Genomic DNA, 23,844 nt, shown 5'->3' on the forward strand with positions numbered 1-23,844 from the left:
GCTTTCAAGATATTCAACCAGCCAAGTAAACTGTGAGAGCCGGATGCCCACCCTCAAAAGTTTAGTGCTAGCGTCCCACCACCCACTCCCTCTTGTTTCATAAATAAAGTTATTTAAGATTCCAGATCCCTTCTTTGATATATGCAAGCTGCTTTTTGGGAGGATTGGTCTTTTTATTTGCAGATAGAGTGGGGGTGAGGGGAGGAGGAAGGGAGAGAGAGGAGAGAGTCAAAGCTACAGAGCTTCAATTTGTGTTACAAATGGAAAAATTCTAGCCTCCTAAAAATCCCAGCCATTAGAAATTTTATGCCAAAAACCTAAAAGTGAATCAAGTGGAGAGGTAATATCAGTAAATCAAGTGAAGGTATCCATCTGAGGTTAACTTGTACTTTAAATAAAAAGAAGCTTAGCTCAATTCTTTATTAAAAGCTGTAGAGTGTTGAAGCAGTGGGACTTTTAGTAATAGAAACAACCCTCATCTTAGGCTCATCTATATATTTTAAGGGTACTTAGAGAAAGAAAATAATTCCTACTCAGCTATTTCTATCTATAATTCATAAAAATGATAGCTAGACAGACATCTTAATTTTATTTTAACCAGCAATGGGAAAGAATTGGTGAAAGAAGAAATGAAGCTTTCCTCCTCTTTTTCATCAGTCTTTGAAAAGCAGTAACATGCACATCAAGAAAAGATTAATGAAACTTTAGACACATTAACTAATTAAATGATAGTAAGCCAGTTTCACACTACTTGCAAATTCAGCCCCATTGGAAGATATGTCACATATTAAGTTCCAATCATTATCTGCCATATCACCAGGCTGGAATGTGGAAACAGATGTTACCAGTGTTTTCAGTTCTCTTTGGTATTCAAACACTAACTTTACAATGTGCAAAAGCAAGAAAAAAATTCAAACCTAACCACAATGTGCATTTTTTAAAAAAACTCAAAACACAGGAAAAATTTAATACTGAATTAAGGACTAAGAACACCAGAGCATTCAAATTCTACTGTAATTTAAGAAAACCCACATCTTATAGTGCTGTTTACCACCAACAGTGCAGAAACATTTGTAGAACTGTTCTTCTACATTAGACAAAAGAAACACAAAACATTACTTGCTAGAGGTTTACTTCAGTAATCTCAAAGTATTAAAAAAAAGGTGTGTTTTAAGACAACACATCAGAGGCTGTTTAAAACAAGCTTTAAACAATTCATCCTTTAAAAAAAAGACCACACATGGATCATGTGTCATTTTGCCCATAGAAGTGTATATATATTTACTGAAGTTAACTTAGCCCAGGTGAGGTTGACACCCAAATCCCTGTATTTAACTGAATATATTTTTAATGCTTTTCCCTTGACCTTCATGCTCCATTGCAGCAATTGTATTTTATCTATAAATTGGTGTTTAGTGTTGGTTTATGTTACAGATAAAAGTTTCAATGTATTAATACTACAAGCTTTTTTAAAGGAAGTTATTGCACACTTATTATGTTTTTAAAATATTTATGACAGAAGTCTATTCATGTATGTATGTGTGTATGTACAGACACCCACACAGAGCCTGACTTCCACTAGGGAGAAAAAGGCAGGAATCTTTCATCTCAAAAGTGAAGTAATTTCTCAGCTACAGAAATAACATGCACACATGAAAAATTTGCAAGTCTGGGCTTTTGCTTCTGTTCGACTCTTTTTGTGTTCTTTTTTAGTATATCTGCATTTCCAATGACTAGCTTACAGTCTAGAAGCCTATGGCATAAATTTCATCCCAGAGTGAATTTTTATGATGGAGTTATAAACCCCTAAAGAAACAGGGTTTACAATGGAAGTGCTGACATAACTAACTATAGCAGCACTAGCAGTGCTTCTGTAATCAAGGCACATTATATTTATGAGGTAGGTAAAAGTCTGTAACCATCAATCACTGGAATCATATTGACAGATTCTAAGTTTGAGGTCCAACAGAATGAATGTATTCAGTTTCTCACACCATTGATATGAAGAGAAAAATTTGCAGGCACTTTTATGGGCTTAGGCTTTGACATCTTTACAGAAATCAGTGAGGGGCTGTCTTGCTGAAACATTTCATTCAACTGCAGCCTCAGTATTTCTAGATTTTGCACCAACCTTTCACAAAATGCTGGAGAAGTAGATTGTCCAGAAACCAAATGTGACCTTATTCACAAAAGCATGCTTCATGAGCTGGTCATTGCAAACATTAATTCTACATATATTCACCAGACATTTAAAGTTATACCTACGTATGATGAATCACCCAAAGAATATCCAACTCCTAAATTATAACTCAACATCCCTATATAAAACAATCTAAAATGTCAGCACCTCTGTCTTTATGATATCACACCGTTCCAATAATTCTGTTTTACAAGTAAATTCCTATTATACATTAATAAGTGCTGTTGGTGGCTAAACTTCATGCCTTTGAGTAATGACCAGGTTGAAGGCAATTAGGCCAGCCAGGTGCAGCTGGGTTAGGTACTAATAAAAAGTTTTTAAATTTTACTATTTCCGTTTGGATTTTGGGGATGCATTCCAATCTGCCCAAATTAGGGAGGAAATTGTTTCCATGTTTTCAGCTGTTCCATGGTCTGACTGTTACTGACCGATAACCTGCATAGACTTTTTCTTTTACTGGCACATATACACACTCACAGGACCAATGTCTATTTTTCAACTTGTCAGAGCAGCACAAAAGGAAAACTAAGAAACTATTATATAAGTTTGCAGAAAGAGTTTCCAATTCAGTCAAAAGGGTAGCTCGGCTTGAGTGAAATTTGTCTGAAATCAGAAAACCTGGGTTGGTTTTCAGTCTTTATATATAAAAGCAGGATAAGAACTGAAATGCAGCCATGTTATTCATCACTCTTTCTAAAGTCTAGACTGTTGTATGTTTTCCATAAAAAAGTTAATTTTTTAAAATTACCTGACAACTTCTGTTTGTTTGTTTTTTTTTTTTTTTAAATCAAGCTGGCTTAACACCATTTGTACATGTAAAAGCCATGGGTTTACTGAGCTGTATGTAGGAAAATGGTGCATGGTGCTAATGCCTGTGGTTTCAGTCAGAGGAGGAAGGCTTTCTGATGTGACACCACTGCAGGCAGTGTGCAAGAGTCTTCTGTATGTGTACACACACACACACTGACACACACTGTCCTGCCCTCTTCCATGTTTTCATGTGTGACTCTTCCTCCAAAACTCAGCCTGAAATTGATCACAAAGAGCAGCACACAGTCTGCTTCCAGAGGCATCAGGAAACTTCCACGCCTTCTCACCTGGATTTTTTCAGAAGGCAGTGGCACTGACATGGACCTGAAGAACTGCGGGACAGAAGAATTTTTCTGTTCTCCCCCCAAAAAAAGTCCTAAGATTTCGTATGGCCTGAGCTTCTCACCCACATTATAAACTCGTTCTCTGTCATGAGGCTTTACTTTTGGAAAATGGGAACCCAGGACACAGGTGCATTTTACATTCTCACAGCAGCATTTGTTAATTTTCATTTTCTACTTGTAAACCATAAAGAGATAGCACTTCAGGAAGGTTCAGGAAGGTCCTGAGCCACAAGCTGCAGGTGAGAATCAACAGGTGAGCATCAACAGAAGCTTTCCCCATTCCTGCTGTCCAGAAAGGCATCCTCAATGAAGCCTATGCTAAAATGCTGCTAAATGCTAAAGGGACCCCTTTAACAGGGTCTGATGACTTCAGCCACTCCTGATGAAAGCTCACAGCAAAGCAATGATGCCGAGAACACACTGCACCAGTGACTGCAGAGACACACTCCTCTGCTTCCCAGTACCCCCAGTTCAGCATTGCAGGCTCTTCAGAATACAACTGATTTGTATTCTGAACTCTTTTTAAGCCCCAGTCAGAAATTTAACCTCAACAAGCATAAAAGTCCAACAGCTTTAACAAGAAGGCATCACTGGACAGGATTTCAACACAACTAAGCTGCAACCTCTGCTCATTCTGAAGCTTTTGCACAGATTTGAGCTGGAGGGAAAATATCATGAGTTTTTGAAACCAGAACAAAAGTACAATTCTATGTGCCATAATTAATTCCTGTGACTCTAAAATCTGAAATTAAACATGGCATACATTCATTTTTTCGAAGGCATTGCTTTGCAGGCAAAATAGACTAGTAGAGCAGCATGCAGGTAGGGACAAAAACGGAGCTCAAAGAACATTACTGTCTTTGCTTCCACAAGTAAGCAGTGATCTGAGGAGGGCAACCTGTCGGTACATATTTAAATATGCAGAAAACTGCTCTGAATCACATGCTTTGCTACAACTGCCTGGCCTTTCAAGGGATTAGTGAAGTGCCACACAGTCAAGCTTCATCATAAAATGTAGGTAGAAAGACACAGGACATTAAAACAAAGCTCACTAAAAATGCCAAAGCTCTTGCTTTCATGAGAATAGCTCACAATTTCTTGAGTCTAAAGCATTGTCATTTAGTTTAAACTGTTCTTGAATCAAGATGTTCAAGAAACAGATAATCTAATACTGATTACACAAGTAAAATGGGAACAATTATAAAAATCCCATATGTTTTTAAATAGCATCCTATTTTGAAATGATTATATTTGATTTTTCAGTAAGTCAATCTGAAAACACAACTGATTGTGTGATACAAGTGAAACATATGATCCCCAAAACTCTCCCCTGAAACCCTGCACATTTTAAAACTCAATTGCTTAGTCACATTTGGTCAGTAAACTTAATGAAAATAAATCATGTTAATAATAATAGTAATAATTACAATAACAATAATAATGGATCAACTTGCAGACAGTTTTCTCAATTACTTACATAAATGTCAAAATCAGTCATACTGTCTCTTAAACAGTACGGGAAGGAAGATGGTTTCCAATTTAAAGATTCTGAAAGGTAGTTACAGTTCTTAGAGAAAGTAAGACTACAAAGAAACCCACCATGAACAAACTGGAGGCATTTTAAGGCTTTTCATATCCCTAACTGCCCAGTCTGACTTCTCCTACTAGTCCTACTTTTGTAAGGGACCTCAAGATAATTTTTTTTGTCGTGAATCATAAACCTGGACTGTAAATAGAGCGTTGGGCTATTTTAATTTATAATTACAATTTCTCTTTAGAAGCCTCACAGAAAATTGGAATCTGGGTAGCCATCAGCATGTAAACAGAATTGCAATTTCCAAAAGAGAGTTAACATAATTAGAGACCAGAGTAGCTAGCAGCACCCAAAAAGCTAATATATGGTACGATACAATAACAGCTAATTATTAGAAACACTATTGTAAGACATTTAAACCCTGCGAGGTGTAACAGCAGCGGCAGCAGTGCCGCGCCATCCCCTGCCCTGCAGCGCCCTCTGCTGCCGCGCCCGCGGAAACGCAGCCGCTCCGCGCTCCCGGCGGGAGCCCCAACACGGGGACCGGGATCTCTGCATCCCGCATCCCTCCATCCCGGATCCCTCCCTTCAAGATCCCTTCATCCCGCATCCCTCCCTCTGCCCAGGACCCTGCACCCTCCGTGCAAACACACGTGCACACATTTAGTTCGAGGAGCGTTAACTGTGGGAAAAGAGCTAAACTGTGCAAGGCGTCGCTCCAACGAAATCCCACCAGGAAATATAAACCTGCAAAACAACTGGTTCCTTAAGAGGGATAATCCGGCAAATTATCCCAGAATATAAAAATATACAACGAGGGAAGGTCAGAATTATATTTCCACCTGTTCACAAGACTCCATGACCCGTATTTTTTTCAGTTTTTTGAAGCTATAAAGAATGCTACCACCCATAGACTTAACCACACAAATTTAGGACTGCATTATTTTAATGCCAGTCATTTTGCGATCCCTCCCTCTCCTAATTAAAAAAAAAAAGCCATACAGATGGATGGATGCTTTCAACAGGATACTCTTCCAAGGACAAGAGATGCTTTCAAAACAACACAAAAGGACAATAAAAAACTGCACTTGACTCCAAATTGAAAACATCATCAAAGCTCCTTCTCTTGAAAACCCTTCCGAGCAGTTTGAAAGACTTGATTAAGCAGTCCGCATGCAGTGTGCTTCCCTCACCCAAACACTGGGGCTCTGCCGGTTTGCTTTGCTTTGCCTTTTTACTCCACAGGCACATGCTACCTCTTGAGGAAAAAATCCAGAGGTGGCTCTGCAGCCCCAGGTGCCCATGTCACCCCTCCAGCGCTGCTGCAGATGAGGCTGCTTACACCCAGCTAAGCACTTCCATGCTGAAACTTAGGAGCAGCCAGCACTGCTGCACCAGCCCCTAAACTACAGAGCAACACCATAATTTACGGTGCAGAACTGTACAATTCCCAGATTGTATAGGCAATCTGCAGGCAAGATGAAGTCCGCCCCAGGGCTCATGCAAACACATCCAGGCAGATAAAGCCTTGTCTCAGGACTGCTATTCAGAACCCCATTCACTCCCCTCAAAGAAGGGGGAATGTCAGGAATATTTTGGGCCACTAACTACAAGACAGACATTGAGATGCTGGTGGGTTGTCCAGTGAAGGGCAACAAATGTGGTAAAGGGTCTGGAGCACAACTCTTATGAGGAGTGTATGAGGGAACTGGAATAGTTTTGCCTGGAGAAAAGAAGGCTCAGGGGGCACAATCTCCCTCTCCACAACTGCCTGAAAGGAGGCTGTAGCCAGGTTGGGGTCAGCCTCTTCTCCCAGGCAACAAGTGACAGGATGAGAGAAAAAGACCTCAAGTTAGCGAGAGAAGTTCAGGTTGGCTGTAAGGAAAAGTTTCTTCACTGAAAGCATTGTCAAGCACAGGAACAGACTGCCTGGGGAAGTGCTGGAGTCACCATCTAAAGGTATGTCTAAAAGACATGCAGATGTGGCACTTAGGGACATGGTTTAGGGCTGGACTTGGGAGTGCTGGGTTAGGGGCTGGACTTGATCTTAAGGGTCTTTTTCAATCTAAATTATTCTATCAACATTCAAACATTTTGAAGAACTAAAAGACCTAAGAGGACTTTCTTCCTGTGTCTCTCAAGTTTTCTGTAGCTACGTGAGAAGGTCATCTATTTTTTCAATATTAAGACAAACTTTGCTACCAGTGCTGGAGCAGAGATGTTAAACATTAAACTTCAGATGGTTACAAATTACTTTAGAAGGCTAAGTTTATTACAATGCAAGCACTTAAAGAATAATATCCCCAAATTTAGTTACACAGACAATTCTCAAATGACAAATCATAAGTTCTTGATGCTGCAAGCAGGTGCAGGCATTTAAGGTATCAGGAATAATGAAACTGCTCATCTTGAATCAAAATAATGTAAGTATTTTTAACATTAGCTCTCTCCTACAATAAACAAAAATGTACTTCCTTTCCTAAGCCATGTGCATCTAGTGGAACATGAAACATGTCTTTCAATTACTGCCAAAAGTACTTTCATTAAGTGTCTCTTCCACTTCAATAAAATATATTCCAGTATTTTCAAGTTATGATTTTTGTGTTTAGAATTATTATTTCAAATTGTATTATTTTAGTGTTTCTTCAAAATTCCAGACAGCAAAAACATGACAGAATCTTTGTAAAGCAGACAAACTGCTGGTGATGCCATATGAATTTCAGTCACTGTATCTGTATTTTATAACTGAACATGCAGGCAGTTCAGTAACAGAAGAAAAATTTAATAGAAAGGAAGAAGAAAGAAAGGAAAAAAAAGGATCCCTTTCTAAAATGACAATTGAAGAATTATAAATTATGCTGTTAACCTAAGCAGGTTGCTGAAAAGCAAAGATAAGTAAAATACAAGAATCTATCATGATGGCAAAGCACACACATTTTGATCTATCAGGCATGAAAAACGTTTTTATGATAACACTTTGCAGAATTGTACAAAGAGTTCCCCTTCTGAGCAACAAGGTGCAATATCCAGCACACTGGTAGGGGCCACCAACCCAGGCTAAGCAGAGCAGTAGCCTGGAGAGGAAGGCAATGATTGGAGACACATGGTCATACTTCACTGAAACATGTTATCCTAAGAAGTGCAGGAAGAGATTTTCCTTTGTTTTCCTCAGAGGATAGTAAGTGTGGGAAAGAAGCCCTGTATAATTCCTTTCCTCCTCTCCTGCAAAGCGGAGGCTCTCAGCTACGTATGAAGATGATCTAACAGTGCACGTGAAAAATAGTATTTCAAAAGTAGGAGTTGCAAGCTGTGTTCTTAAGTTTTAATTTAATGAAACTAATGCTGGGATAGCCACAACCATTAGAGAAGGAATTTAATTAGAATACATTTCAACTACTAACTGCAACGTGAAATACAAAAGCTGAGAACTGACAAATTATTCTCAGGATGACCATCACAGACCACCAAATACTTGGTCTTCCAGCACGCTCTATTCTTTGGCAGGAGTGTCTTCACATCCCACCTTTTACCCTAGTGAAAGACACTACTGTTAAGGTGTTTGGGGAAGAGCTTCACTTTATCAAAAAAAACCCCAAACCAAATCCAGAGCAGGCAAGATGTTTCTCACTCTTAGTTTAAGTACATCACCTTACAGTTCATGGAAGAAGTGAAAGATAGCCAGATGGTTGTGCTGTAAATGCTTTACCACCATAGGTCTTTCCCTCCCTGTCCTCAAAGCTGCAGTAACTTTGCTATGAAGAGAATTAAGTGCAATGGAATGAGAGCAAAAATAAGACCAGTATTATGCTTCCTTTAAAATAATTTATTAAAAAAGGAAAAAGAATGGAAAGAAAAAGTACTGCATGTGTCACTGGCCCTGAGCACCTTATGTCCACCCCATGAATGTCAGAGGCAGCCAGTGCCACCACGATCATGGGGGCCATCAGAGATGGGATTACAACATATGTGGACATGGCCCAGCAAAATATGACCTTGCTAGCTGAGGTAGCAAGCCATGAAACGTCAGAGGCACCAGCCTCTGTGTGCCTGAGAAGGCCTAAGAGCACCCAGAGGAATTGCCGCACAGAAATCTTCTTCTCCACAGCACTGGTAGTTTTTATACCAAAGGAGGATGTATTAAAACTGTGTGTTTGGCTACACTATTCACACAAACTATTTACCTCCTGACTTCAATAGATTTTGAAAGTGCACTAATTCACACTAAATGGTCCAAAAAGTCAGACTCATAGTATTTCAACCCCAAAATCCCTAAAGCTGCAGGAGTATCCCTGCAGAAGTGCAAAGTTTTGCTTTTCTGAAAGGAAGCTGTTCAAAAACTAACTGGAAGTATACAGAAAGCACTTCAAAGTATGAACATGGCACAATTTTATCTAAGATGCTTTTCACTGCACTCTTTAGGAGGATATCTGAAATCTTTATTTCCACACACTGCCATAAAAAACAAACACAAGTTGAGGAGACAGAGCATTGATTATTCACCTCAGCTATCTGCAAAGCTTCTCTTCACTGGACAGGGCACTTCTTCTAAAATGACCTACCTGATCTTCATGTCTGAAGCTGTAAGATCAGGACTTCCTGTGCTCTACACAGCTTAAAAATTTCACGCTTCATTGAGAGGAACTTGCAATCCACCATGATCAGACTGCAGTTTAGGCTGATGAGAAAGGAAATGCTTTTCATTACATTCAACACTTCAACCGAAAATCAGGATTTTTTTCCTAGTTCCAAGTGTAAATTCATGAGCTGAATCTACTTGTTATTATAAGAGGCCCATTATCAGTTTGTGCGTATCTGCCAGACCCGCTGCAGCTGAGCATCTACTTTGACACCACTTTGGAGCACAAGATATAAAAATATCCCAATGAAGTCATAGGAAATGGGGAAAAGGAGATGGGGGAAGGAGTGATGGGTAGTGGAGGTAGTGTGGCAATTCAAATAAGCTTAAATAGATTAAAATGTCATGAGCCTTTCACAATATTCCATCATTATCAAAACAGTATCAACTATAATGTTTTGAAACAAGGAAAAACAGAATTAAAAAAGGAAAACAAAAGAGAAACCTCACCATCTTTTAACTCAGAAATTTTCTTTAATTTTGCTGTCCAAATAAGATAAAGAGCTAAAAGAACATGTTCACAGGATATTTTTTCAATGAGAATTAGAAATCACTCAAACAAAAGGTTTAAAAGGAATCAGTAAAGTTAAAAAAAAAAACTTCAAATGGCAATAAGGCAAAACCTGAAACAGAAAAAAGTCTTCATACAAATCCCTTAACAAAACATCTGTTGGTCTTCTGGGGCAAAGTTATTTGATATTTGTTTTGATTCTCTTTTAACAAATGCATGTGAGTTTCTAAGCATTAATAATATTTAACAGTGCCATGGAAGTTAGTCTTATTAATTCCATTGGGTACAGTATTTTGATATTTCTTTTTAAACAATGTCAGGACTAGCCAAGCCATTTCACATGACATTCATTAATAGAAATAAATTAAAAAGACACTAATCCTAATTTAGTTGAAAAATGATTTTCAAGTATTTTCAGAAAGTAATGTCTACTTGTCTGTCTGGAGGTTCAGAAGAGAACTGTACCTACGTAAAAAACATTTATTCTCCTGGCAGGTCAAGGAAAAAGCTTTTTATCACCTCCTTAATTTTCACAGCTCCAATAAGATTCTGGCAATGGGACTTGTGGCCGCTCTTAACTCTAGAATTATTAACATGAACAAATTTTAAAACCACACCATCTTCAAGCTGACAAATACAGTAAGAGTTCTCTTTGGTCTCTTAACACTGCACATAAAACAGTCAAAAGCATTCATGTTCTTTGACACTCATATGAAGTGAGAAAGTGAATTTCATTCGCAGTAGAGAGAAAGCAGGGAGCACAGACAGGAGCACACAGGCCACAGAGTGACTGCCAATTCCCGATCAGTCCAGCATGCCACGCTGCATCAGGGATGAAACACAGGATGATCAGGGATGAAGACAGGAGCAGTGTGACAAACCACCCCACATGGCCAGACTCAACGGAGAGCTTCTCCTGCATCAAGGGATTGCCAAGAGGTGGTGTGGTGGAAACTTTGCTGACAGCAATTTCATTTTAGAAATACTCTTCTCCAAAGCAGTACTCAGGAAATTTCTTTTGGAAACTCTCCTGCTTGCTATAGATACAGCAGCTCAATTCATCGGCGACATGGAAGGAATTGGCCTGAAGCAGGATCTCAGCAGCATCTCCTTTTTTTAATGTTGGCTCGTGAAACTTCTTTTCAACAAGTCGAACAATGTAGAAGTTTTACAAAATGTCATAGAAAGCATTTAAAGAAAGGTAACACAGGTAATACTGAATGTATTAACCTGACAATGGCATTGATGAAAGCAGCATTCTATATGTAAAAATACCAAGAAAGATAATATAACTAATGCCAGTCAATATGGACTTAAGGACTACTGAATAGCTTTCTAATTGCTTTGAGAATAAGTTTCTTAGATAAAGTCAGTAACATTTAAATCACAAATGGAACTCCACAGTAGCTTCTTCTGCTGATATCCAGGGATGTACAACAGGGAGTACAAAAAAAAAAACCAGCAACCCCCAGAAAATGTCCTCCAACAGCAAGCAGCCTTGTCCTAAGGGCTGTATATTGAATGGTGCTCATCTCTCTTGCCTGAGCAAACAGAAGGGAAGATCTGATGGCACAGATATTGTCCTAAGCCAGGCATACTGAACACTGTGGCACTCAAAGTAAAACCTTCCACAAGCAATGCCAAAACATCCTGTGCAAGTCTGGCCCCACCAAAATGCAGCTGCCTGTTGGATAAATGCCTAAACACCTAACATGATCTTTTCCACACTCACAACTTGCATGTCTCCTTATCTTCCCCAAGGGGTGGGGATGGACTGCAGTTCTTCTTGAACAAGGAGCCCATGAGACCAGACTCACCAATTCTCTTCCAGTACCTGAAGCACAGTGGCTGCTCTCTTTGGCAGCAGCCAAGGCAGAGATGGACAGCCTGAGCCATGGGGTGACTGCTCTGTCTGCTGCTGGTCACAGCCAAGCAGGGATGGAGAGCCTGAGCCATGGGGTGACTGCTCTGTCTGCTTGGACAGCCTAGCCATGGCTGACTGCTCTGTTCAGCTAGCAGGAAATGGCAGCCTGATGGAGCTTGTGTGCTGCTGGTCACAGCCAAGGCAGGAATGGGCAGCCTGAGCCATGGAGGGCGACTGTCTGGTCACAGCCAAGGCAGGGATGGACATCTCACACAGCCAGGAACTCCTGGCCACCACCAGCACAGAACACAGCCACTGAGCACTCTGCTCCATGCACCAGCACCCAGGGAAAAGGAACAGAGCTCTTCCTGGGTAAGAAGCTAAACCCACATTATTTCTCTATTTAAGAAGACAAGTAAGGTGCCTAAACCCACTTGCTTCATCCGTGCTGCTGTCAGCCTGCAATTCGTCATTCTCTCTCACACAAACATCCCCTTTCACCTGAAAAAAACTAACTGCCCATCATGAAGCCTTAAATCTTCTACCCTAACATTTGGCAATGCTAGTTACTCAGCTAACGTCTTACCACAGCATATATAAATTTTAAATGGAGTTTTAAACTCAAATATTCACGTCACTAACTGAACAGACAGAAGGAGAGCTGCAAGTGTGAAATGGTTCTTGTAAGTGAGGAGTCATCCCAAGCAGATGGGCTTCAAGCAACATTACTGCCTCACCAGACCCTAGACATGTAGTATGTGACTTTTAAAGGTTTATGTTATTAAGCAAGTTACTACTGACATATTTGCTGAGGATACAAATCCTGAGATACAGAGAGAAATGGCAGAACGTTGCTGATGGGAATCAGCATGAAAGAAACTAAAACTGGTCAGAAGTCACCTTTGGAATGCCTGCAACAGTAACAACATGGTGGAGAGGGAAATTCTCCTTTTTTGAAAGACTAACGAATCAAGGTGGACAAGCTACAGGGTGGTGGGATGGGAAGGCTGTAAGAGAAAAAAAATCAAATTTTAATTCACAAGAGTCCACATGATTTTTATAGCAAGAATAAACACTGGAAGAGCTTAGCAAGTATTAAGATGACTGGATACTAGAAATATTAAGCTCAAAATCAGAAGATACATGCTGAAAGTATTAGGGCAAAGAAGTCCTGTAACCAGCATTGTGCAAGAGGCTCAGAGCAGATCAACATTGTGAAGGTATCTGGTTTGCAAATCAAATTTTGGTATCAGTATTCTGTTAAGTTTTGGTTATTTTAAAATAAAAATTTCAAACTTGAAACAGCTGCTACATTCAAGGGAAGAACAGACAGCTAGCTAATACTAGTCCGAAGCCTTAACATCAATCACAGCTGTACATAGTCACTTTTATCTGTGCCTCTGAGCTGGGATAATCTACAGAAGCATGTCACAAAGAGCTGAAACTCTTGCTGCCCAAACATACTATCAAGCCCAGGAAATTCTTACTCCAACTTATTTCTCTGGAGCATGGGGTTAGCCCTGGAAGAGCAGAGACTTCCCATATGCAACAGGAATCCAAAACCAGTAAATAAACGAATCAATGAAAAAGGCTTTGCAAATTCTAAAGCAAACCTGCCAGATTAGGGAATCCCACTGAACAGAGCAATATTACTTGCCATCCAGTTGCAACAGGCAATGGTTTCTCTTGATGTGAGATATGACCACAACAAGAAGAGTCAGAAGAACCCACATCACACAGGCATGAACCTCTTCCTGCCTCACTCGAAGCAGGCAAAACCCACCCTGCAACCTCACCACACTTCTGAGCCATTCCCACGTCATTGATGACACGTGAATGGCTGCACACAAGACAGCAGTACCCAATGCAAATGTTTATCTTTCCCCTTGTGCATTCCCACACACACACTCTGCACAGTGTTTATACCTCTCTATCCCCATAAGTCATCTCACTCCTACGAATCTGGAAGTGAGTGAAGTAAAGCTCTAAACAGATGGCACAAATTTTGCTTCTTGACATTCACATAAAGACATTTCAGTCTATCATTTGCTTAAAATCAGGCAGGGTTTGTTTTTGTTTTTTGTAATATGCAGTAAAGATCTGCCGATCTTCATTATGGACATGGTTTAATGGTGGACTTGGCAGTCTGGCAGTGCCAACTTAACAGTTAGACTTGAAGATCTTGCAGGTTTTTTCCAATGTAAATTATTCTATGTGAGTGAGAAAGATTGTCTAGATTGCTAGCAGCTCAGCTTTGCCACAGCGAAAAACCATAACCATAAAAAGGAGAAATCCTCCAGAGATGCAACTTTGTTTATTCACTTTGACAGCTGTCACTGGTAACAGTATTCAACAGTGTAGGCGCTGAGGCTGGGAACCCTTCTGATTTCCATGCCAGGTTACACACAGGAAGCAAGTCCCAAAGCAGCACCTAACCCCTTGCAATATCTGAGGAGTAGCTAATGTTTGTACAGAAGACCACTTCAAGCCCGAACATGGTAACCCTGGAGTCTTTACATACACAACCACCACAGCCAAGGGTCTTCTGGGCACTGAGTCTTGCTGTAGATCTGTGTGGAGCAGTTATCACTCCTCCAACCCAGTAACAAACTTACCAAATATTCTCTGCAGTCTTGCCTATGCAAGAACTTTAGGAGAAGCAAGCTGTTCACAAATCTATAGCCAAAGACAGAGGAACAGAAAACAAGGCATTAACTTGGCCTCTGAAACAAGACTCTAAGTTAAGAACATCATCATCATCCTTCATCATCATTATTATCATTACTACTATTCCCTGGACCACCTGGATAAACTAAGAATACCACCAAGGTCTGTTTTAAGACACTCATGTTGGGATTAAAGTCAGGACATGACTCCCACCAATACTCCTTTAAAAGTTACATTACTGCAAGCTAAATTTGTCATATCAGCCATCAGTTCAGGTCATCCAAATGAGCATCAATACCTAGATCAGCACATTCTTGAAAGCCATATGTGAATTAGTTTTTCCACAATCAAGTGGCCATGGAGTTCTAAGAGCACATATTTAAAATACCGTGACTGGTGTAAAATAATCCTTTAAAGACAAGAGTAACATGCAAAGTGCAACACCAAGAACAATGATCAGTCTTCTTGCCAAATGAAGAAGGAAAAGTGCTTTTCTGTGTACCTATACTGAAAACATTCCTGGCAGCCAGAGTCACGGCACTTCTCGTCCCGGGCTTCCAAGGAAATGCTGGTTGGCAGCATTCCATCTGATGTACAACACTTTGATTACTCTGAGGATGTTTGGTTGTCATCCAACTGAAACCTTTGACATTTACACTTCAATAGGAGCCTGGTGCATGTCTGAATGTGCACAAAATGCAGTCTGTGCGTGTACCTGGGTATTCTCAGTTGGCCCAAATGCAAAGCAAGAAGCCACAGAAGAACTGAGAGACGCCTCTAAGAGAACAAGTACCTGAAGGACTATGTTGCATACAGAGTCCCAGCCTGAGAAAGGTCTGCTACTTCAACATCCATGGTCATCAACAGCTGCTTGAATACACCAGTTTTTCTCTTGGGTAATGGTGTTGATAAGGAACAGAGCTAAGCATGGCAAAAGCTGAAGTACAGGCACGCCCACTCCAGCTCTTGAACTATGAAGAAATCTTCCCCTTAATCCTTCCTCTAGAAGGTAAGACTACTGAAAAACAAAGAGATTTTTTTCTACACAAGAAAACAACCCTCAGAAGACACAGTTGAAAGACGTGAAACACTGCAAAGGGCATAAAAAGAAGCAGAAATAAAGGCAAGTGAAGCCAGGTGCTATTCATGCTTGCCTGCACAGTAGATCACCTCCCTGCAATAGCTTTGCAAATGGTACCAAAGTCCCAGGTAGCTGCTTCCTCTATAACTGGGCAAGAACAAGAAACAACAGCTGGCAAGAGGGAGGAGAGAAGAACAAAAAAAAGGGAAACTTTTAACCCACACCTGGGGGAATCAAGCCTAAGAATCTTAATTGACTCAATTAAATCCGCAGAGAACAGAGATACTGTAAATATTAGAACTAGCTTGAAAAAAGGAAGGGAAAAACCCTCCAAGGCAAAACATTATTTTATTCTATGATCTCCATTGTGCCATGCAATTCAGAAGACAGAGGTTTGCCCCAGGGCTGTATTAAGGGTTATGCTTTGTGGTTTACAATTTTGATATGCCATTTCTGAGGTTTCTCAAGATATCTCATGGGAGAGCAGGATTACAGAGTATGACAGAAACACTTGTTCTCTTACAGAAGTTCAAATCTGAAGAACACACAATATATTGAACTGTCAATCCATCTGCCCATTTTTTCCTGTAAAGGGACAAAGGAAAGCAGAGCCTTTACTTCTTTTTTTAAGCTAGATGTTGTGATTCTGTTTAATGAACTCCATGAGGTTTTTTTCTTTAATATGTTATCAGTGTAACAAAAGCACTGGAGAGCGCCGTGTCAGTTTTTATGGCGATACCACAGCTACATAAAACCTACCACAATGATGGTATTGGCCTGATGACCAAGGAGAGAAACACCTCATGAAATGGCATCACAGCCACAGGGGACAGAAAGCAGTAAGGGACCCAGCAATCCCATTCTAAAGTGCATCCTCATGCCACGCATTAGCTGAGGAATTTTAACATTTCAGCTCCAAAAACATACACAGAAGCCATAACAGAGCGTATGAACACTCGACTAAATATTACAAGTGTCAGCCCACTCAACAACAGAGGGAAAGACCTGAGTTTAAAGAAAGGTATTTAAGACCCATGTGTAGTTTATGAACTGTACAGTGAAAGTTTAGACTCAAAAAACCTGTTATCTGAAACAGATGTCGCCTTTGCAATGCTCAATTTATGATAAATTGTTTTAATATTTATACCTAGCACAGGCACCGTAATAAATCAGGCAAGGGCAAAATATAACGAGCATTCCAAAGCACAGAAATTACACGCTCCCGCTCTGTGAGACCCGTTTGTTTGGAAAGCTGAGGGAATAAATCTCTAACGGTGTTTTTCTTCACTAGCCGCCTCAAGAACTACGAGGCCAAAAAGCGAAACCCAAATTATTCCGGGCCACAGCCAAAGGCCGGCTCGGCGCTGGGAATTGAGGGGAGCTGCGCCGGGCCGGGCCGGGCCGGGCCGTGCGCTGCCCGCGGCCGCCACGCGGGGCGCCCCCCGCCCGCGCCGCGCCCTCCGCGCCGGGAAAGGGACACGGAGGGCAGCGTGGGCAGGGACGGGGACACAGCCAAGCAGAGTGCTGGTTTTACAGCTTTTTACAGCTTTTACAGGTGGGCAGTGACCCACCGTGTTACATTTAATAAGCTTGTTTTGCGTCAAGAGGCTTCACCCTCCATCCCCACCTCTCCACAGAAGTTCAGATGCTGCCAAGGGCTGTCCAGTGAGCAGCTTTGGCACCATTTGGATACCTCTCTGTATCCTCTCTGTGGGAGAGGATACAGCTGTGGATCAGCACATGAAATCATGTGAGCTGCAAAGAAGCTGGTATAATACATGGTGCTGGTAATGCCGAGGTGGTGGGCTCAATCCCAGTATGGGATTTAAGACCTGGACTTGATGATCCTTGAGGGTCCCCTTCCAACTCAGAATACTCTATGACTCTGCATATGTAAAAGATGTAAAACACTCGTTTCTGCCTGAAACATCTTGCTGGTAAAGATAGCAGGTACCCATGCAGGAAAGCAGAGCCTTCACCTCCCCAGATCAAAGGGGACCTGAACTATTTCACATCAAGGGTGCCACAACTCCACTGAAATGTTCTTTCCAGCAAGCTGGACTCTGGGTAAGAAAGTGGGTAGTAGCTTCCCATGCTACCCACTGGGCACAGAGAGTCAGGAAAAAAACAATGGAGAGTAATCAGAATGGAGAAAATTGTCTGACACAGGTCCAGAACCCACTAGTAATCTGAAGAATTTTCTCATTTTTCAGTTGTGTCATCACGACCCTGGAGAAGGCCGAGCCAGCTCTGCTTTTGGGTCACATGCTATTATCTTAACTGGGCATTTGCAACAAGACCTGCAGTCCAGACAGCCAGGGAGCCACAGCAAGTAGGGGGAGCTCCTAGCTTTTAAATTTAGGGACTTTTTTGTTTTACTTTAAGAGTTCCCTTAAGCAGATTTCTACTGGCAACATTACAAAATCAGCTTAAAAAAATAATTAAGAAACCCAGCCACAAACAGAACATCATAATTCCCCTACCACAACAAAAAAGCTTACATGCTGTTGGAAGCCACACTGACAGGGACTTTGATAAGCAGGGACTTTATGTTCTAGGTGCAATTTGTAATGGCCTTTCTCAATGACAACCCAAAGGAGTGCAGAAAGGTCAGAATAAAAGCAGCAATGAAGTCAGAGCACTGAAGAATCCTCTACAGTTCAGTTTTCTCCAGCCCACTTGCACAGTTTTGCAACTCCTCTCATCATTCTGCTCAACAGAAGTGGCAACAACAATGACCCACCAGCTGAATGAACCAGAGCACTAATTCTGGCTCTATTCATCTAAAAAATCCTCCAAAACTGAAGAACTGTTATGTGTGCCATTTAACCACTGAGGATTCTCTACCACAGGGCAGTGTTTTACTGACAAGCCTGTGCTACAGGTAACATTTACTGCACAGAAACTCAGTTTAAAATGTGAGCAGCCTGCCTGAGGAAGCAGATGCCACAGCTGACATGTCACCTTGATGACCCACTGTCTATTGGTGCCATGGGGACTGGAGAGGGCACTGTGGTTCTGGCTGCTTTGGTATCACCACAGGTACAACCAACACCAACAAAACTGAGATCCACTCACAAAAACTGAAACAAACACCAGGCATGGGAGAGTACTACCAGAATGACGTCAGAAAAAGAAAATCTCAGTCTAAATGTAAAATCTGTTCAAGTAAGTAATCTTTATGGAACTGCAGGTGTTGCTGTGTTACATTATGTGCTAGAGCAAGCAGGCAGTACATTTTGTGCCAGGCTGCCACCAGTTTGAACACTTCCATTTAGAACAAGAGGTAGTGTCAAAGCTTGGCAATTCCTTGAGACTGGTATTTTGCTTTTGCATTCAGAATTAGCAGCAAAAGGCAGCCCCAAGCGCAGACACCAAGAGGTCTGAGGGAAATGTTTTAAGGCAAGAGGTACAATACACTAAAAGATCATCTTCACCAATTTAGACAGCTACTTCAGTTTGGATACTACCAGAATAACCTCACCTGAACTCAGCGCTCCCTTTGAGGAAGTTGGACCTATGGAGGAATTCATTCCAATTAATCCATTCCTCAGCTGAATTCCCAAGCCCCCTTCCAATATAAAGGACTGAGTGATCGTAATAGTCTGTGATGATCCAGTGGGGCCAGCTTGAGGAGAGGCAGCTGACCTACCTCCCCAACACCAGACAGCCTGTGAGCCAATCCTCACAGGTTCCCGATCTCCTGAGTGCCTTCACTGGCTCTTTCCAGGCACGGCACAGCTCAGGAAGCCCTACCAGCCTAACAGATATTGTTCTTGCCTTCGCAAGATCCCAAATTTGGTTCCTAGAGGCAGCAGGCAGCTGGGAGGGAGATGTCATCTCTGCAACTCTGCTCTACAACTTTGGATACAATCAGTCTTAAAAGGCAAAGACGTGGTATCTGTGCCAAAGACTTGGAAGCTACAGAGGTCTGGCCCAGAGAAGGTGTAGAAACCAGGAGTCAGGAGAGAGGATGCAGAGTAACAAGCTCCACCACCACCTTCCTGGAAGTACTCTTTCAGCAAACAAGCTTTACCTGGTGCTTCTGGGCTGAAGCAGAATGTTTGGAGAGTCAATCCAGAAGTAAACACCATCAAGAGGAGATCCTCTGAGAGGACTGTTAGTTTAAGGCTTGAGGCCCCAGCTTGCTCTGCTTCACAAACAGCTTATACACGTGGCACAGCTGGCAGTTTAGCAGATACTCTCCTTAAACATCTGAAAACCAGCCCAAACAGGGAAAAGGTTATGTGGCTAATTAAAGGACAGAAAGCGATGGTGCCAACTGAGAAGACTCCTGCATGTCTGAGATCAGGGTCTTCTATATATTCTCACACCTAAGAACCAGATTCTAAAGTGAGGACTGTTTGCATTTTCTGCTGGGCTGGAGATGGAAGTACAACCAAGTAGCTGAAATTTAATTGACATGAGAGCTGTGCCAGCTCCAACACCAACTATTTCAATAATCCTCTTTTTTCCAATTTATTCAGGAGGCACATGAATAGTTGGTTGTAGAGGGAACAAAAAACCTTGACTCATCATCACCCTAACTAAGCATTAGAAAAGTGTACCAAGCAGTACAGTCATGACATGACATCAGGCACAGTGCTGGGGTCCAGTTCATTTCCATGGCCAAGATCAGGAGAAGAACATTAAACACTCCTTGACCCATAGCATTGTGGTATGCATCAAAACACAGGGAGCAGCCAGTCCAGAATCCAGGAGGATATACAGCAGACAAGCTGCTGGACTATGTCTACTCCCGCTTCTGCTCCTCAAAGTGATCATCATCATCACTAGACACTGTACTGGGGCCTCCAGCCACAGAGTCCCCAAGCACATGTCTCTCCCCTCAAAGCCTGGACATTTGCAGTAACTGCTGCATTTGGAGGGATGCACATTGTGTGAAGGAGTTGTGGTTTGTCATTCTCTCTAACACTTCATGTTTCTGCCATCTTTTCACACACCAGAACCAACTGAGCAAGTTGGTTCATCAGCAAGGTAGGAGGGACAGAGAGAGCTGTCCCTCTCCACCAGTGCAGAGGCAGGGCAGGCAGCAGCCCTCCTCATGCAAGAGAGCTCCCAAAGCAGCAGGTAGGCTGCCTTTTGAAAAGGCTGCCTTTTCTGCTACATGGGTATGAAAATACAATTCTGTCTCCCTTACACATGTACTAGGGAGTATTTCACCTTTGCAGTGTGCTTTCAGACAGCCTCATATAGGAAGTGGATATAGAAATAATGTTAAATAATCTTTTTCATAGCAGGGTGCCCAAAATCACTCTCTTGGAAATACAGCAAGAGAATGACAAATAATGATACAGCAATATCAAGTTCAGCAACCAGCTGAACCTCTTTGTTCCACTTAGAAAAGAAGTTCAGATTATAAATTGAGCTCCTACAAAGGAACAAATATTATGATGTTGACTTAACATAGCATTATGTCATAACACACACACATCCAGCATTAAAACATAAGTTGGCACAATATCCTTTTGAATGAAACTGAAAAAATCAAGTTTTGAATAATGTCTTAGGGAGCCAAAATCAAATACACATCAGTGCTTGAATACAGCAAACACCTGTTGAACAGTGTTTTGCAACTTTATGAAAAGAAAAACAGAACAAAAAGTCCTCTTTCTGTCCACTCCCATTATTTTTTGAGCCTAGTCTCAGTACTCACATACAAATTATCAGCCATTTTCAAAACCTATGCTGCCTTCTGAGGAAAAAGCTGCAGTGTCACAAGAAGCCTAAGATTGTTAAAACCTATCAACTGAGCATTACTAGAAGTGATATAGTTTTCCTTATCATCTCATCCACACATGGAATTCCATCATTATAATGGAGCCAGCATACCTGCCTTCAATAACCAGCCTTCTTCCCCTCCCATAAACTGAAGACCCTGGTGAAGCACAACCTACCTGTAGTATTTATAGTGTATATGAGAGCTTTGGAGAGGTCAGCTCTAGGCTTTACTGAGATGTAAAGTTTTCCTCTTTTCTTTCTGCATACCCCGAAGTAGCCATGAAGATGAATTCTATATACTTCTATTTCTAGCAGAAATATTGATGTTGTCCCATCAGAGTTCGGGAAGGTAAACTGTGTCTTTGCTATACAGGAAGCTGCAACATTTTATGGGGTTGGAAGTTGGAAATCCCTTTGCTTTCATGTTAGACTGTGCTGAAACCATTCAAACAAAATATACTGGATATCCCGAGCTGTACCCAGTTCCAAGATATATTTGAATTGCTGTTAGCAATTAATTATCAAGTAATATGAATATCCACTTTTATGGCTACACAATGATGTTTACCTCCAGTGAAGAGGCTTAACATAATAGAATACTCTGATGAAATACAAAGATTGCATACTCATAAAAATATTTTAAAAAATTGCTTCCCTCACATTTAAAGTTCTAGTAAATCCAATAGGTCATTACTCTTAAAAACCTGATGACTGCAGTAAACATTCAAGACTAATCTCTTCCACTGCATTAAGAGTTCCCTTTGGCTGTCCACTGCTGCTGTGCTTTTATTCATTCTGTGATAGTATACCCACAAAAGAAATTAGCCTTTCTAAAATAATGTAAATTTCTGGCTGCCAGCAGGTAGCAACTGAGCCATCACTGGAAATGCTCATCAAGGAGATGCCTACAAACACTGGGAAATTTAACACAATAAACACAACTACACATTAGTCCCTGGGAGAAAGTAAATCCCTTAGCATTACTTGACAGTAAGCAACCTCAATAGCACAAGGAGAGTTCTTTGAAACTAAATCAAAGCAGCAAGTAATAAAATAAATGGTTCTACAAGCATGCAGAAATATACAGTCAGTAAAACACATGTACCAAGTCCTGAGCTTCCTTCCTGAAGATAACCCACAGTGAACACATCAGTGAAAGCACTGCCCTATACTCAGGAAAAGAGCTATAAAGAGGTTCAGAGATTGTGCTTAGATCAGCCTTATAAAAAATTGAAGAGGGAGACTTTACTACTAATATAAAAATAAAGAGGGGAACTAGAAGGGGAACTAAGCTCACTTTCTTAATGAGACTCTGCTGGGTCAAGTAACCTATCTAAAGAAAAAGATTACAACACAATTTGCATTTGTGCATCCATTATTAGGTTATTCTCTCCCTTCCCAGAAAAGCAGTGGGCAACAGACAAACTTAAGTATGACAAAAAAATGCAATCCAGGACCCAGAATAAAAGCTTGGCATTTGGAATTATCAGACAAGAACATTTTTTGTGCATTTCCATGACTGCAAAATCAGAGAGTGCTTCAATCTCTAGTATAACGCTGCTCAGGGATAAAGCAAAACAAAATCCCACACCTATTAGCAGAAGTATAAAGGAGTCAGATGCAACCACTTAGCACAAGCTAGTAGTATACTATGATCTTTCACTACACAACTACATCCTACAGATGATAGATTCAATGGCATCCCAAAAGGCAACTGCATATGCTTTTTGAGTATTCTACAGAAAACATGGGAGCAGTGGAAGATATTAAAGTTTCTTGGAAAAAACAGTCACTTAAAGTAATATTTGAACAGAACTACTAGACACTTTTGCCAAGTGAAAGGTTCTGCTTTTTGTTACGCATCCCACCTGAGAACCTGGCCACACTTACAGGCCCTGAGGTTTCCTACACAGAGATAGCCATTTACAGAAAGTCTCATGCTGACAGCTCTAAGTGCATTCTGTCTCCACCAAAACTTCACACTAAGAAAGACACAAGAAGTTATGCCTTGAAGAGAGAGGAGGCAGGACTGAGACACACAAGGTCTCACCAGGGCATGCACACCATGCTATACCCCAAGCTCCTCACCAAAGTCCTCCTTACTCTCTTCAGATTTGCTCCGTTTCCTTCCTAGAGTCAGAGGCTCCAAAAGCTGCTGAGCTGCTGAAGAAATGCATGTTCAAAGCTACCAACACATGAAAATGAGGAGTATGCAAATGAGAATTAGCTGCCTGAGCTCTCTTTCCAATCAAATTGCACCCCAGAGGCAAATATTTTATTAATTTTTTTAAGACATACGAGTTGTGAGAAAAAGCTATTTTAATCAGTATTTTCCTGTAAGGAATGCAACAGGTGCCAAGAACTGAAGGAAACCCACATCTGCTCCACTGTGACCGTAGGCCCTGCCTGATCAGATTTTATAATACATATTTTGCACATGCACGGATTACTTAGA

At 41.1% G+C, this 23,844-nt stretch overlaps 1 protein-coding gene across 2 annotated transcripts in view; it reads right to left on the minus strand.

Moving 5' to 3' along the window:
* Window positions 1-23,844, minus strand: part of JAZF1 (JAZF zinc finger 1) — a 187,799-nt gene that overhangs the window by 140,311 nt on the left and 23,644 nt on the right. Inside the window, exon 1 of one of the 2 annotated variants that reach the window (XM_030943725.1) lies at window positions 15,069-15,496. The exons of the other annotated variant lie outside the window; for it this stretch is intronic. Within the exon in view, the coding sequence (XP_030799585.1) occupies window positions 15,069-15,198 (130 nt within the window). The 5' untranslated portion in view covers window positions 15,199-15,496. Of the gene's footprint in view, window positions 1-15,068; window positions 15,497-23,844 lie in introns of those variants that run through there. 2 annotated transcript variants of the gene reach the window in all.

This window comes from Camarhynchus parvulus, chromosome 2 (genome assembly GCF_901933205.1).
Source record: "Camarhynchus parvulus chromosome 2, STF_HiC, whole genome shotgun sequence".
Taxonomy (NCBI): Eukaryota; Metazoa; Chordata; class Aves; order Passeriformes; family Thraupidae; genus Camarhynchus; species Camarhynchus parvulus.